This window comes from Pelobates fuscus, chromosome 4 (genome assembly GCF_036172605.1).
Source record: "Pelobates fuscus isolate aPelFus1 chromosome 4, aPelFus1.pri, whole genome shotgun sequence".
Classification (NCBI taxonomy): Eukaryota; Metazoa; Chordata; class Amphibia; order Anura; family Pelobatidae; genus Pelobates; species Pelobates fuscus.
In genome coordinates this window covers 248,385,640-248,402,965 of record NC_086320.1, presented here as the reverse complement: position 1 = coordinate 248,402,965, position 17,326 = coordinate 248,385,640, and the positions used below count along the sequence as shown (strand labels likewise).

The following is a 17,326-nucleotide window of genomic DNA, read 5'->3' as shown; positions in this document are numbered from 1 at the left end:
GTTACCTCATAGCTAAATCTTCATTTTCCTGTGGTATAAATTTATATAAAGCTACAAAAATATCCGCAGGGTCCTGGTATTGTGGTACCTGGAGGAGCAAAGAAAAACACAAACAATATTAGCTAGTATTTAAATGACAAATTATATGTGCACATACACTATATGGACTAAAGAATTGTGACACCTCACCATTACTCCAGCAAGGACTTTTATGACATTGCATCTTAAATACATAGGCTTTAATATACAGGGAGTGCAGAATTATTAGGCAAGTTGTATTTTTGAGGATTAATTTTATTATTGAACAACAACCATGTTCTCAATGAACCCAAAAAACTCATTAATATCAAAGCTGAATATTTTTGGAAGTAGTTTTTAGTTTGTTTTTAGTTTTAGCTATTTTAGGGGGATATCTGTGTGTGCAGGTGACTATTACTGTGCATAATTATTAGGCAACTTAACAAAAAACAAATATATACCCATTTCAATTATTTATTTTTACCAGTGAAACCAATATAACATCTCAACATTCACAAATACCGTATTTATCGGCGTATAACACGCACAGGCGTATAACACGCACCTCATTTTTAGAAAGAAATTCCAGGAAATTTCCCCCCTCATGCCATAGTATTCCCCCCCCTCATGCCATAGTATTCCCCCCTCATCCCATAGTGTCCCCCCCCCTTTCCATAGTATTCTCCCCCCCCTCCCATAGTATTCCCCCCTCCTCCCATAGTATTCCCCCCCTCCTCCCATAGTATTCTCCCCCCTCCTCCCATAGTATTCTCCCCCCTCCTCCCATAGTATTCTCCCCCCTCCCATAGTATTCTCCCCCCTCCCATAGTATTCTCCCCCCCTCCCATAGTATTCTCCCCCCTCCCCTCCCATAGTATTCTCCCCCCCTCCCCTCCCATAGTATTCTCCCCCCCTCCCCTCCCATAGTATTTCCCCCTCCTCCCCTCCCATAGTGTACTTCCCCCCCCTCCCCTCCCATAGTGTACTTTCCCCCCCCTCCCCTCCCATAGTGTACTTTCCTCCCCCCCTCCCATAGTGTACTTCCCCCATTACCCTCCCATAGTGTACTTTCCTCCCCCTCCCCTCCCATAGTGTACTTTCCTCCCCCTCCCCTCCCATAGTGTACTTTCCTCCCCCTCCCCTCCCATAGTGTACTTTCCTCCCCCTCCCCTCCCATAGTGTACTTTCCTCCCCCTCCCCTCCCCTCCCATAGTGTACTTTCCTCCCCCTCCCCTCCCATAGTGTACTTTCCTCCCCCTCCCCTCCCATAGTGTACTTTCCTCCCCCTCCCCTCCCCTCCCATAGTGTACTTTCCTCCCCTCCCATAATTACTTACCTGCCCTGAAGCGTGGGCCGGCTTCACAGCGCGCACCGCGGTACAGGAACTTTAATTTAAGGTTCCGGTTTCCGGCGGGACTGAAAGGAAGTGTGCACAATAGTGTGCACACTTCCTTTCAGTCCCGCCGGAAACCGGAACCTTAAATTAAAGTTCCTGTACCGCGGTGCGCGCTGTGAAGCCGGCCCACGCTTCAGGACAGGTAAGTAATTATGGGATATCGGCGTATAACACGCACCCACGATTTTTCCCCTATTTTCAGGGGAAAAAAGTGCGTGTTATACGCCGATAAATACGGTATACATTTCTGACATTCAAAAACAAAACATAAACAAATCAGTGACCAATATAGCCACCTTTCTTTGCAAGGACACTCAAAAGCCTGCCATCCATGGATTCTATCAGTGTTTTGAACTGTTCATCATCAACATTGCGTGCAGAAGCAACCACAGCCTCCCAGACACTGTTCAGAGAGGTGTACTGTTTTCCCTCCTTGTAAATCTCACATTTGATGATGGACCACAGGTTCTCAATGGGGTTCAGATCAGGTGAACAAGGAGGCCATGTCATTAGATTTTCTTCTTTTATACCCTTTCTTGCCAGCCACGCTGTGGAGTACTTGGACGCGTGTGATGGAGCATTGTCCTGCATGAAAATCATGTTTTTCTTGAAGGATGCAGACTTCTTCCTGTACCACTGCTTGAAGAAGGTGTCTTCCAGAAACTGGCAGTAGGACTGGGAGTTGAGCTTGACTCTATCCTCAACCCGAAAAGGCCCCACAAGCTCATCTTTGATGATACCAGCCTAAACCAGTACTCCACCTCCACCTTGCTGGCGTCTGAGTCGGACTGGAGCTCTCTGCCCTTTACCAATCCAGCCACGGGCCCATCCATCTGGCCCATCAAGACTCACTCTCATTTCATCAGTCCATAAAACCTTAGAAAAATCAGTCTTGAGATAATTCTTTAATAGATAATACCTTCTACGTTGAGATAATTCTTGGCCCAGTCTTGACGTTTCAGCTTGTGTGTCTTGTTCAGTGGTGGTCGTCTTTCAGCCTTTCTTACCTTGGCCATGTCTCTGAGTATTGCACACCTTGTGCTTTTGGGCACTCCAGTGATGTTGCAGCTCTGAAATATGGCCAAACTGGTGGCAAGTGGCATCTTGGCAGCTGCACGCTTGACTTTTCTCAGTTCATGGGCAGTTATTTTGCGCCTTGGTTTTTCCACACGCTTCTTGCAACCCTGTTGACTATTTTGAATGAAACGCTTGACTGTTCGATGATCACGCTTCAGAAGCTTTGCAATTTTAAGAGTGCTGCATCCCTCTGCAAGATATCTCACTATTTTTGACTTTTCTGAGCCTGTCAAGTCCTTCTTTTGACCCATTTTGCCAAAGGAAAGGAAGTTGCCTAATAATTATGCACACCTGATATAGGGTGTTTATGTCACTAGACCACACCCCTTCTCATTACAGAGATGCACATCACCTAATATGCTAAATTGGTAGTAGGCTTTCGAGCCTATACAGCTTGGAGTAAGACAACATGCATAAAGAGGATGATGTGGTCAAAATACTAATTTGCCTAATAATTCTGCACTCCCTGTATGGCTGGTCCCCCCTTTGCAGCTATAACAGTTTTCACTATTCTGGGAAGGCTTTTCACAAGAATTTGGAGTGTTTCCTTAGGAATGTGTTCCCATTTATTCAGTAGGGCATTTGTATGATCAGGTACAGATGTTGATTTCCAATTCATCCCAAAGGCGTTTGATAGGGTTGAAGCCAGAGGTCTGTGCAGGCCAGTCAAGTTCACCCACACCAAACTCATCCAACCATCTCTTTGTGCACTGGGACACAGTCATGCTGGAATAGAAAAGGGACTTCCCCAAACTGTTCCCACAAAGCTGGAAGCATAGCATTGCCCAAAGAGATTTATCTTCACTGGAAGTTAGGGGCCTAGCCCAAGCCCTAAAAAGACAACCCCATATAATTATCCAATCTCTACCAAGCTTTACAGTTGACACAATACAAGTTAGCATTCTTTTGGCATCTGCCAATCCCAGATCCACCCATCAGACTGCCAAACAGAGAAACGTGATTTGTTACTACAACACATTTCAACTGCTCCAGAGTACAGTTGATCTGATGCATGCCATTGTACTAAGTGGTGTAAGCATATAGCTGCTCAGCCATAGAAACTTGCTCCATGAAGCTCCTGCCACAAGATTTTTGTCCTGATAATGCCAGTGGAAGTTTGGACCTCTACATCTATGGCATCAGCAGAGCATTTGTTACTTTTATGAACCGTGCCACTCAGTACTTAGTGAACCCGCTCTGTTACATAACGTGGTTTTGCGCTTTGTGGCTGAGTTGCTGCTGTTTCTATACACTTCCACTTTCCAATAATACCACTTACAGTTGACCGTGAAATATCTAGCAAGAATGACATTTCACAGACTGATTTTATTGCAAATGTGGCATCCTATCACAATAACACACCTAAATTCACTGAACTCTTAAGTTCAACCCATTTTTTTTCACAAGTGTTTGTAAATGAAGACTAAATGGCCACGTGTTTGATTTTATACACCTATGGCAATGGGTCTGAAATGCTTAAATTCAATAATTAAGAGGTGTGTCCCAATAATTTTGTCCATATAGTGTACAAAATACCATTGAACAGGGCGATCACATGGCCACAATAGGTGTCCATGTGTCTGCCTGCAGAGGGACAGTCTGTGCTGACAGGCAGTCTCCCTGCTAGTGTAAAATCAGAAAAAATAAATAAAGGTACATGTTAATAAAAAAAATTATTATATATGATATATAGACATATATTATACTTATATAATATATGTCTAGATATCATATATATAATGTCATACTAAGTGTATTTTTTTTTTTTTTTAATTCTTTATTTTTGTAGTGCATGAAGGTATAACAGTGAATGTGTGGTACCCCGACGGCATTCCACACACATTTTAGTGACTTTAATAACATTGGGGTATATAGGTACTTTGCACATTTTTAATATATTAACATGAGAGGTCAACTGTATGAGCTATAGCTTAGAGGAGTGTTCAACGCTCATAACATGATAAAAATAGGTTAAGTTATGCATCAGGATTGTCAGATATTGATAGGCCGGGCCCCTGAGACCTTTTAAGATTCACAACTATGCATTTACATGTGGTTTGAGTATAACCAAGGTCAACAGGTGAGGTATAAGATGCAGGTACACATATTACAAGAAAATTAACAGATTACACTGCACTGGCAGGTTATACATGTTACTTAGCTTATCAGGACGAAAACAGCTTTGTGGTGTAACCCTGTGCCATGTTGCTCGTATTGGGAACTGATGAGAGCTGAGAGTGGTAGTTAGGTATGCAGGCTAAACTAGGCTAGCGAGTGTCCAGTGTGGGGCGCGGTATTGCGCTATGCTCCATCTTAGTAGACTATAGAGCCTGGACTTAGTGTAAATCATGCTTAGTTAACAGGTTTGTGAATCCGGCTTATGAGAGTATGAAGAGAGTGCAGGTAAAAGATCAATAGACAGAGTAAACAACACAAATTAACAGATTAACACAGCGAGCCGTATGTCTAGCGTTCAGCATTTGTAACTCTTAGGAAATATACTTGATAAGTTAACGCTGGTATAAGCCTCTTAGAGCTGGCAAGGTGTACACGTTCACTGGTATGTGAAGGGTGTGTGATTAGAATGCAGAGCTAGGTTGTATTGAGGGTTGAGTGGTTGCTTAGACTATATAGCCTAGACTGCAAAGATTGCCTACGTGAGTAGCTAGAGGAACATTTGTAATATATAGCATACAAGAAAAGTGTAAAAATGTTCTGCGTGCTAGGTCAGGGTTGTTATGAGTATGGCTATGGTAACTTTGCTGTGAGTCTCTGGTACCAGATCTTCCAGCGTCCCTTGATGGCCATCAACCCACGCCGCTTGCAGGCTTTGGGGGTGAGTCTTTCACTGTGTTAGTCCAGCATGGTAGTCCTTGTGGTGTGGCTCTGAGGGACCATGTGCCATGCAGGTGGGGTCTTAGTAGTGCCCAGGGGTTCAGGTCGTTGCGGCCGCAGGGCCCGGCGTCTCCACTTTGGGGGTCGGCTCCGGTAAGTGTCTTCGTGGTGTATGGCCGCGCAGCTCTCTGTGATGCAGCGTTGGCTTGGAAGTGGTGCTTAGAGCTGCGTTGGTAGCCAGGAGTTTGGTCGGATGAGATGTTTGAGAGGATCGGCGCCTTTTCCCGCCTCGAGGCCCTTCGGTGTCTGCGCTGCCGGACGGCCATTTTAGAGGCTTGGGGTACTTGCCTGTAGGAGCTGCGTTTCGCTGCTGGACGTATCCAGGAGGCTACCGTTCGGACAGCTTGGCGGTGGGTTGCCCCTCTGCTGCGTAGAGCTGCTGTGAGGCCCGCACAGAGCCGATCAAAGACCTCCATGGGGGACATACATGGTTTAGGGTGTGTAGTCCGCCGTCTGGGTACATGCTGGGCTGCCATTTTGGTTGGTCATTGGCGAGTTTCTGCACTCCTATGTTGCATCGCTGGCTTGTTCGTTTTTCCTACTGGTATACATGTCCAGTGGGGACCGGGATGTCCCTCACCGGTCCAGAGGGGGGGGGCGGGAGGCTGATGTGATGTCGCTTGCGGGCTTTTGTGCCCTGGAAAGCTGCCGTTTCCTTCTGGCTTCAGCCTCAGTAGGCCGCATTTGAATTTCAGCGTTGCCGACGTCGGCAGGCCCCGGGGTGGTGTCGTTGGGTTCAGCGGGGCACCCCCGACGTGGGTGATGCCCCCTTGGGTAGTTTTGGCTGGGTAGCCTTTGCTTATTGCCCGGTATTTCTCCTGCCTGGCCGGAGCTCATGTTGGATGCGTCCATGCGGCTCGGCGGTCAGGCTCCGCCCCCACTAAGTGTATTTTTATATTAATATGTACATATATTAATATAAAAATACACTTATAATTAAATTACACACGTGTGTGTATGTTATTATAAAATACAAATAAGTAAATTAAATTAAATTTTAAAAATTAAAAATAATAACAAATTAAAAAAAACATATCTATATGAAATTTTATTCTAACTGTATTTTGATATTAAAATATATATTTATATCAAAATACACTTAGAATGAAATTGTATATCTATGTATGTATAAATAAATAAAAATAATACGAAATATACATATGTCCATATACAAAATTACATAAATAATTATATAAATATAGACTTCAAATATATAAATATGCATATATATTTAAATTCTACGTGCGTATTTATGTAATATTTTTATATAATTAAGTAATTTTATTAATTGCAATTTGAGGGACCTGCCTGCAAACCCAGGCCGAAATTCCAGAGAATTTAATTTGCTAGCACTGTATTTTACCCTGTAACTTTCTATGACACCCTAAAACCTGTACATGGGGGGGTACTGTTTTACTCAGGAGACTTCACTGAACACAAATATTAGTGATTCAAAACAGTAAAACCTATCACAGCGATGATATTGTCAGTGAAAGTTACTTTTTTTCCCCGCATTTTTCACACACAAACAGCACTTTTACTGATGATATAATTGTTGTGATAGGTTTTCCTGTTTTGAAACACTAATATTTGTGTTCAGGAAAGTCCCCCGAGTATAACAGTACCCCCCCATGTACAGATTTTATAGCGTTTTTGAAAGTTATAGGGTCAAATATATGGGTCAAATATTTTTACATTGAAAATGGCCAGGTTGGTTACGTTGCCTTTGAGAGCGTATGGTAGCCCAGGAATGAGAATTAGCCCCATGATGGCATACCATTTGCAAAAGAAGACAACCCAAGGTATTGCAAATGGGGGTATGTCCAGTCTTTTTAAGTAACCACTTAGTCACAAACACTGGCCAAAATTAGCGTTCAATTTAGTTTTTTACTTTTTTTCACACAGAAAACAAATATGAACAAATATGAACTTTGGCCAGTGATTGCGACTAGGTGGCTACTAAAAAAGACTGGACATACCCTATATTGAATATCCTAATACCTACTACTTTAAAAAAAAAAAATTACATGTGGGGTGTTATTCAGAGACTTTTGACAGATAATAGTGTTACAATGTCACTATTGATTAATTTGAAAAAAATGTATGTTTTGAAACCGCAATATCCTACTTGTACCTATAACCCTATAACTTGCAAAAAAAAAGCATGTAAACACTGGGTATTTTAAAACTCAGGACAAAATTTTGAATCTATTTAGCAGTTTTTTTATTCGCTTTTGTAGATGAGTAAAATATTTTTCAAGTAAAAGTCAAAAAAACATGTATTTTTTTAATTTTTCATCATATTTGTTTGTTTTTTTAAATTAAATTACATGAGATTATATAAATAATGGTATGTAAAGAAAGCCTTTTTTGTCCTGAAAAAAACAATATATAATTTGTATAGGAACAGTAAATGAGAGAGCGGAAAATTACAGCTAAACACAAACACCACAAAAGTGTAAAAAGAGGCCTGGTCGCAAATGTACAACATCGCAAAAACAGTCCAGTCCTTAAGGGGTTAAAGCAAGAGCAAGAGATGTGATTTCTCTACCTAATGAGGTTGTCTTATCAGATTCTATAGATAAAAAAAAACGTTTTGGATTCCTTTTTGCATAAACAGAATATTAAAGGATATAATTAATAAGCATGTGAACAAGTTGTTGATCCAAGGAGAAATTTAATTGCCATTTGAGACAGGAAGAAATGTTTACCTTTTTGTGACATAATCAGAAATGGTTAAATTTTTTATTTAATTTTTTTGCCTTCTTTTGGATCAAAAGCATAAAAGAATGGATTTTAAAGAGATGCTATTGTGCTTGTAATACTCCCCTCTTGCGACAGTCTACAGGCGCTGCAAGGGTTAAATAACTCTTGTAACACTTACCTGATTCCAGTGCCGATTTCCTTCAGTGTTGGATCGGCACTCCACCTCCTCTGATGTCATCCAATGGGGCACTTAATGTGCAGCGGGCAATGCTTTCCTAGGGGGATTTAGCTACTGGAAGCTGTCTTAGTACTGTAATGTAAACACTGCAGTTCCTCTACAGGGACATTACACCCAGACCCCTTCAATGAGCGGAAGAGTTCTTGATGCCTATAGTGTCCCTTTAAGGTTGAGCTTGATTGACTCTAGTCTTTTTTTAACCTAGACTACTATATAACTATTTTTGCCTTACATTTGAAATTCACTATGGAACTGAGAATTAACTATAAAACTATGAAATATGAAAGTGATAATTGCCATGAATTAAAAATGCATATATCTATATATCTATCTATCTATATATATATATATATATATATATATATATATATATATATATATATATATATATATATATATATATAGCCCACAGCAGGCTTATTAAAGAGTACAGTGCCGCCCCTGTATAAAAGCCATCTAGATCCATGGCCCCACTGGAACATATGGACGGGCCGGCCCTGGTCACACCCCCACTTACACCCTAAAATTAAAGTGTTCCTCGTTGTGCATTTGAAATGTTGGGAACTATGGGTTATGAGGCTAAATCAGTTTTGGACGTATAATGCTCTTCACAGTGCCATCTGCTCAGCCCCTCTGTCTTTTCCTCCATCCCCAGCACTAACGTCAGCTCCCATTGAAAATAACTAATTGCTACTTGTCAAAAGCATTTCTTTCAATGTGCCAGGCTTTATAATTTTGTTCAGTATATATCGGAACTAAATTATAAACGCAACACTTTTGTTTTTACCCCCATTTTTTATGAGCTGATCTCAGAGATCTAGGAGAAGGCGATGTGTTGCACTGCGTGAGGCAAATAGTGGTCACACCAGATACTGACTGTTTTTTGGACCCCCCTGGATCCTCCCAATACAGTAAAACTGCACATGTTATAGAGTGGCCTTTTAACAATCTCACTGATATACATAAGGTCATTGACATAAAAACACAAGCTCACTCAGTAGCAGGCACACGCACACAAACACACACACAGGCAAGCCCACTCACTAGCAGGCGCGCACACACACACAGCTTAATGTAGTGGTTCTGGTGTCTATAGCCTGTCCCTGCAGGCTTTTCAATGTAAACACTGACTTTTTAGAGAAAAGGCAGTGTTTACATTGCTTCCTAGTGACAGACACTCAGACGGTCACTAGAGGTGCTTCCTGTGTCAATGCGGATTGGCTGAGATCATCAAGATTGATGAGCTCAGCCATGGAGGCAGGGCCAGTCGAGGGGAGACCAGCACAACGTGGGGGGGAAAAAAGGTGAGTAAAAACACACATGCAGACACACACCATGACACAGACAGACCGTGACACACACACACACAGTGACACAGGCAGAAACAGACACACCATGACAGACAGACACACCATGACACAGACACACACACATACCATGACAGACACACACACCATAACACAGACAGACCGTGACAAACACACACAATGTGACACAGACACAAAGCAAGCAAACATTGAAATTATTTTGATTACTTATTGCAGTTGAATTGTATGGCGGAAAACTTTACAGTACTAAAACATTTGACTATAGATGGCCAGAACCTGGTGAAGAAGACAGTCTGGTAAGTAGGGATTGTTGAAAGACTAAAGAGGATATTCAGACTGGCATATATGTCACATCACAGTAATGTAATGTCAATGGTTGTGCAATTGTTCTCTGTACAAAGAATGAGTGGGGAAATAAATGCAACTAGCATAGGAAAAGGCTTGTCAATGCAGTCTGAACAGATACTGGCTCCACGGAATTCTAAAAAAGGATTCCGTGGAGATCCTCAGTGGATGCAAGTACTTCAGTCAGAATGCATTATGCCGCTCTCAATCTTGTTAAACCCAATGCTGACTACAACATTCTCAAAAATCAAAACACTGACTGGATCAATGGATAAATCATGGTATGATGTTATATTGATGTGAATGCCACCATTAAGATCCTAAAAGACGACAATGAGGCATTAATATAAAATATCAGAAGTCATAGGCTATGAAACTACTAACTGCTTATATAAGAGTGGAATTGGTATATTTTCTACCAGCTGACCTGACTACACGCAAAAAAAAAAAAAAAAAGTTTTCCATTAATATAGAAAGGTTCATGACTGTGGATTTCACTCCAGAGGATTTTCTCTTAATACATAGGAGCTAATTTTACAAACACCAAACCGTACTGAAATGTAGGACACATTTTAAAATCCAGGTTAAAATAGCCAAGCTGTTACTATATCTGAGCTGCAATTTTTTTTTTTTAAATTGTAGCATTTATTTTGCAGTTTGGTTGTTAATTCACTAATGCTAAAACAAACACTTTTTATTGTTTTTTTTTTTCTTACATGTTTTGTTATTTCACATAAGAATAATTTGGGGTGTTTCGATACCTTAATTCATTTCTACACAAACCTTAATTTACACTTTTATTCATGACACAATACTAAAACGTTATGCATAATTAATTTTACTTTATGCATTATCATATATAAGCACATTTCCCATACTTTTAGGCAATGCTGACTTGGGAAAAAAGATTCCACATATGTAGGACATTACATAAATTAGTTATTTGATAAAAAATAGAATACATGTAATACATAAGCTTCAGGTGATAATTAAGTATAATGTATTAAATATATACATTTCATGCACATTATAGAAAATACAAACAGGATATGACAGTGTGTTTTACAACAGAAAATGTAATAATGTTGGTACCATGGAATTACTGCTCTTTTGTTGATGATCTTCCCTGAAGGTTTCTGTGCCATTTTCTAAGTAGGTGAATACTGTAAAGAATGTAAGGAAAAATTGCTTAAATATTAGAGACATTCTTAAAACAAGGTTTCAAATGCATTCATATGCCACTTGAACTTTAGACCCATGGCTTATTATGATCCAGGACTAATTGATGATGTTATGTTTAACCTTTTCATGCTTGAGCCTTTTCCCAAATGCAACCATTTTGTGACAGCTCAATTTAACATGTTTGACATGTTTTTCTTTCACCGTAATTTAACACTTTTCCTTTTAAGTGTACCCACAAATAATATATCCTTTTTTTTTTTCAAATTCTTTATTTTTATTGTGCCACAATAGCGTTGACAAGCATTGCATTAACTTACAGGAAAATACATTGCATGGCATGAGATATTTGCACATTTCTTTTTTTTTGTAAACAGAAATAAACTAATAAATACCTCACATGTAAATTATAAAGAAAACAGGGTAGGTAAACAGGAGTGAGTCTTTTAATAGTTATCTAAAGCAATCAGGATCTAAAATAGGCTTCGTTGTGGGACCACTGTGTTAGAGATAGTATGACTTGTGAAACACAATAGCGATAGTGATAATGGGCATGTCACAAGAAACAGTAGTGTCACTTGGTAAAACAGCATATTTTTGTGTGAACATTCTAATATTAGCTATGACATGTAATACAGGGGCGGGCTGGGAAGAGGGGCAGGGAGGCAATTGCCCCCCAGGCCGCCGTAAACCCAGGGCCGCATCCAGCATAAAAAAATCTGAATCCCCTGCCTGACATCATCAGGAGAGGCAGACTTCACTGACTGCTGTTGCTGTATGCTGGCTGCTGGTTGCTGCTGCCCATCCCTCCCTGGCTGAGTAAGGTAATACTCAGGGAGGGGGAAATACACTGGTTTTTATTTATCCCCCTCCTCAGCCCCTGTCCCCTCCTCAGCCCCTGTCCCCCCTTAGTCAGCCCCTGTCCCCTTCTTCAGCCCCTGTCACCCTTCGTCTCCCTCCTCAGCCCTGTCCCCTTCTTCAGCCCCTGTCACCCTTCGTCCCCCTCCTCAGCCCTGTCCCCTTCTTCAGCCCCTGCCCCCCCTCTCAGCCCCTGTCCCACACTTTTCCTGCTCTTTTCCCCCTCTCAGCTCCTGCCCCCTTCCTCAGCCCCATAACTAAAGCTCCTCTCCCCCAATTGCAAACCAATATCACCCACACCACAGCCCCTTTCCCAAATTGCAGCCCCTATCCCCCCCCTACATTTCCTAAACCCCCAATTACAGCTTATACCCTCCACTACAGCCCCTGTTCTCCCACGACAGCCCTGTCCCTTTACTCAGCCCCTGTCTACTGGTTTTAAAAGTGTAAAGTTTGGGTGTATGTGTGTGTGTGTGTATGAGTATGTCTGTGTGTGTGTGTCAGAGCAAGAACCAGAATTTTGAGCTCTATATTTTATAGGAAGCCAATGTAGGGACTGACAGAAGGGTGAGACATGGGAGGTGCGGGCGGACAGGAAGATGAGCCTCGCCACCGCATTCATTATAGACATATTACATACATCTACCAGGTCAGCAGATATATTACCCATTCTGTAGAAAAAATTATAAAATCTCAAATTTCAGATTCATATGTAAAGTACGTACTTCTAGTCACTGATTTGCACAAGTTGCATTTACTGGTATCTCATCTGTGCATTCCTTGTCAAAGTCCCTCCAATCTATTTGCTTGCCCATTTTTACTGCTTCTAACACATAAAATTGAAGAACTGACTGTTCACTTTCTGCCTAATATAACCCATCCCATTGTGACTGATCAGTGTATGATCTATAAGATGTCCTATTAATTCCACTAAGTGGAATTAATAAATTATGCTATTTTTTTCACTTAATTTCTGTACTGCTATGTGCTGGAATTTTCATATAGTTTTATCTCCAGATGTCATTTTGTCTTACTACCCCTCCATGTGCATACAAAATTTATTGTTTCCCTCCATTCTGCCATAGTGTGTAAACAGAGGATTTTTATTTAATCTCCAAATAAAAATCCTTAAGGCAGAAGCAAGCAAAATTGTCTTTCCAGGAAAAGTGTTCCCTTTAGATAATTTGCAGTCTGAAGGACCAGTATAAATCACACATAAAAGAGAGGGAACAAAAATTAAACCAAAAGGTGTATCTATAGATGTGAGACAGGAAAAATCAATTAAGACTTAACTTAAAAACTGCGCAATATAATATATATATAAAAAAAATCAAATATACGATTGAGTTCTCACTGTATTATTGTGATGGGCTAAGGTTCCGGATACTCCAAGTGTATCCGATAGAAACAATATGTATTATACTATGTTTTGCTTCCAATATTTATCAGCTTAGAAGTGGAGAGGAAAATAAAAATAAAATATTAATATTTTTAATATGAAGATTAGGCTATTTACCATTCTCTTTTTCCTTTTGAATTGACATATAAAAAAAGTATATTGTCATAAATTTTGAATTTTTTTTTTATTGGTGACCATGTATTGAACCATCATACACATAGTATACCTTGGCAACACAGTAGGAATGGTGTCACTGATTCTATACTACATTAACTTGTTGTATACTGATTTCTTGATTTACCTGCTAATGTTTCCTGTCCACCTTCCGGGACTGTCAAATGGGAGGGCTCACCGCTTAAAAGGGTGAACAGGCCAACTGGCAACCTGCCCCCTCCACGCACGTAGCACTCTCTATATGGTCTTAGTGCCCATTCCACATTTTGAAATGTGCCAACAGATTTCAAAATGCAAAACAGGTTCCTGTTATCTATTTTTTTTTTTTTCTGGGACAGTGCCTCAAAATGTGAGACTCTCCAGTCACATTTGTGACTGCTGGCACCTTCAATGTCAGCATTGTCAAAGTATAATTAACTAGTATATCCTTGTTTCATGTTGTGAGAATAAGAATGAATGTCAGTGTTGAAAGCTTGACATGTTATGTTAACATTTGTTTGTCATATCAATACTGAGCACCCAGTATCATCTCCCTTTAGGGGACCTGTGAATAGTCTTTTATTTCTATTAGAAACCCCTTATGCCAAACTGGCATATTGTTATATTAATCATACAGAATGGTTGAGGATTATGGGTGTAGATATCAAGGACTGCATGGCCTCTACCTCTGCATTATGAAGTTGGTAAAATTGGTCACTGAATCCAAACTGAGCTAGATGATATTATTTTCCCTCAGGTAGGATGCATAAGTTTAAAACACACAAAATTAAACAAACTCCTTACTAATATAGTGTAAAAGCAATTATTATTATCATCAATTGCTTGTGTGTAATCTGTAGGTTTTGTTTTTGAGAAAGATACATTTTGAATGTTTTCACTGTTGGACCATTTAAAGGACATTGCCATCAACGATAAATGTAATTCATGGCTTTAAACTTTTGATTTTCTTAAGTCATCTCAGATATCCTAAACGCAAATAAATTAATTATGCATAACTTGTATGAAATAAAGTGTCAAATGTTTCTAAACATAATTTTCATGGACATTTTTCAATTACATAAAATTGCATAACATTTTCTCCCATTTAATTGTTTAACGTAAACAAAACATCTCAAGTTGTGTTGTAATTAGGGATGTAAACTGCATTTTTAATGTGATGATTAATAAAATATTGATCAAAGCTTTCAACTTGAAAAAGACACAGTATTACCCTTATTCTTCTCAAGAGCAGTAATTCGTTTTTAAATATGAGGTAAAGCTTAGACAGTTGCTATTTGCAGTGGTGTATTATGGATTGGTGCTGCCCTAGGCATGATGGAACTCTAGCGCCCCCTAATTTAAATTTACCAGTCCCTTCCTGCCAAGGCCACTAACACATTTTTCACTAACACACATTTTGACTGACAGACACACACTGACACACATTTACGGACAATCACACACTCTCGGATACACTGACATACACACTCACTGATTTAAATCAATCTGACAGACACGTACAATCATTCAGACACACTGAGAGACACATACAAGCACTGACAGACATGCACAATCACTTTGACACATACATTTACTGAACAACACAAACACACTTAAATACTTTCACTGACAGACACTCACAGACACACTGACAGATATAGACACACATTCACTGACAGACATACACATTCACTGACAAACACACTGACAGATAAACACATACACACACACATTCACTCACTGGCAGACACACATTCACTGACAAACACACACACACATTTCCCCCCAACACAATCATTATTTTCTTTATTTTTTAATTTAAATCCACCTAGGCTCCCTACTTTTGGGAGAGCTGGGTGGATTATTTATCTGGGGTCCAGTGGGGCTGCTAAGCTTGCAGGCTGGAAGGCAGGCGGGGGGAAAAGAGTGGGTGGCGAGGGAGCAGTGATCTCCCTGCTCAGCTTCCTCGCTCGGCGCAGAGTGATGCCGGACTGACGTCATATTCCGGGTTGCGTCAGGGAGCCGAGCAGGAAAAGCTCACCCACCCGGAACACAGATGGCTGCCTGCCTGCTTCGGGCGGGTGGGGGCACAAAGATGGCCTGCTCTTGGGCCCCCATAAAAAGAGGCTAACAAGTCATGAGCCTGTGCGTTTGAGCATGGCATTTTTTGGAAAGTGTCGCCCAAGGCAAATGCCTTGTTAGCCTCGTTTTATGGGGGCCCAAGAGTGGGCCATCTTTGTGCCCTGGCTATTTGGTATACATTTATATCTTGTAACAGTTAAAGTTCTAGAATAAAAAAATGTGGCCTATATCGTCTATGGATTATTGCTTATTAAGTTATGTCTATACTATTAACATTGTAGGTAAATATATGTTTGGAAGGTTCTCTTCCATCAGTCTACTTCCACCTCTTTCTTTTTTTGCTGTATTTATTGCTTTATTTCCCTTTTTTTATTTCTTTCACCCTCTCTTCTTCTTTTTTCATTTTCCCAACTCGTTCCATTGGACTATATCATTCATTTTCACCTCTCACTTTGCTTTATTTCATTTTCCTATTTCACTCTCCCTTTTTCCATTGCTCAATTATTTCTCTTCACCAACAACCATTGCTATTACTGCTCCCAAGTGCACTCTCCTTTTACCATTGCTCCTTTGTAGGAGTAGTTTAGTAGGACAAAATGATCTGCACAAAAAAAAAACGGTGCAAGCATTCCAACTGAAAACAACACTAAAAGCCAGAGCGTACAGGGATATGGGATATTTTAGAGATATGGCAAAGTTTACATTTCAGGGTTAAACACACCATTAGTGTCAACAGTGGCAGGCTAAGCAGGGGGAGGGTGTGGCAGTCCGTCCTGGGTACCACACATCAGGGGGGTGCCCAATCTCCCAGTGACTGGCAAGAGTGAAGCCCACTGCACAGCGCTCTACTCCTGCTGGTCATTTAATGTAGAGTGGTCGAACAGGCTGATCGCTATAGAGGAGTCTCTACCCGGTCCGACAGGAAGTGCTCACCGAGACCACAGAACTGTTTCATGTTGGACCGGGTACAGGAAACACAGGCTCCACTGCCCACTGAGCAGGTTAAGCTGAGCAGGCACAGCACAGAAAAGAGGGCACAGGGTAGGGGACTAAAGAGGGCACAGAGAGGTGGAACAAAGAAGGGCACAGGGGAGAAGGCTGAATAGGGCACAGTGGAGGTGGGGCTAAAAAAGGCACAGGGGAGGTGGGACAAAGAAGGGCACAGGGGAGGGGGATAAAGAGGGCACAGGGGAGGGGGATAAAGAGGGCACAGGAGGGGGGACAAGAAGGACACAGGTAAGGGCTTAAGATGGTACCAGGGAGGTGGGCTAAAGAGGGCACAGGGAGGTGGGACAACAAAAGGGCACAGGGAAGTGGTCTAAAAAAGAAAGGGGGCTAAATAGGGCACAGAGGAGGGGGGACAAACAAGGGCACAGGCTGGGAGAGGCTGAAGAGGGCACTGGAGGGGACAAAGGAGGGGAGGGGGAAAAGAAGGGCAAAGGAGGGTAGGAGGGATAATGAGGGCAAAGGACAGGGACAAGAAGGACACAGGAAGGAGTTAAAGAGGGCACTGGGGAGAGGGGCTGAAGAGGGCACAGGAGGTGAGACAAAGTGGGGCACATGATGAGAGGGGGACTAAACAGGGTACAGGATGGGAAGGAGGCTAAAGAGGGCAAATGAGGGGAACAAAGAAGGGCACAGGATGGGGGGCA

General features: G+C 41.2%; 1 protein-coding gene across 2 annotated transcripts in view; it reads right to left on the bottom strand.

Moving 5' to 3' along the window:
• STAC (SH3 and cysteine rich domain) overlaps positions 1-17,326 on the bottom strand; it is a 411,447-nt gene that overhangs the window by 27,103 nt on the left and 367,018 nt on the right. Inside the window, exons 7-8 of one of the 2 annotated variants that reach the window (XM_063452039.1) lie at positions 11,096-11,166; positions 6-88 (exon numbers count right to left, since the gene is read on the bottom strand). In XM_063452039.1, the coding sequence (XP_063308109.1) occupies positions 6-88; positions 11,096-11,166 (154 nt within the window). The remainder of the gene's footprint in view (positions 1-5; positions 89-11,095; positions 11,167-17,326) is intronic. The other variant, XM_063452040.1, reaches the window with a different exon arrangement.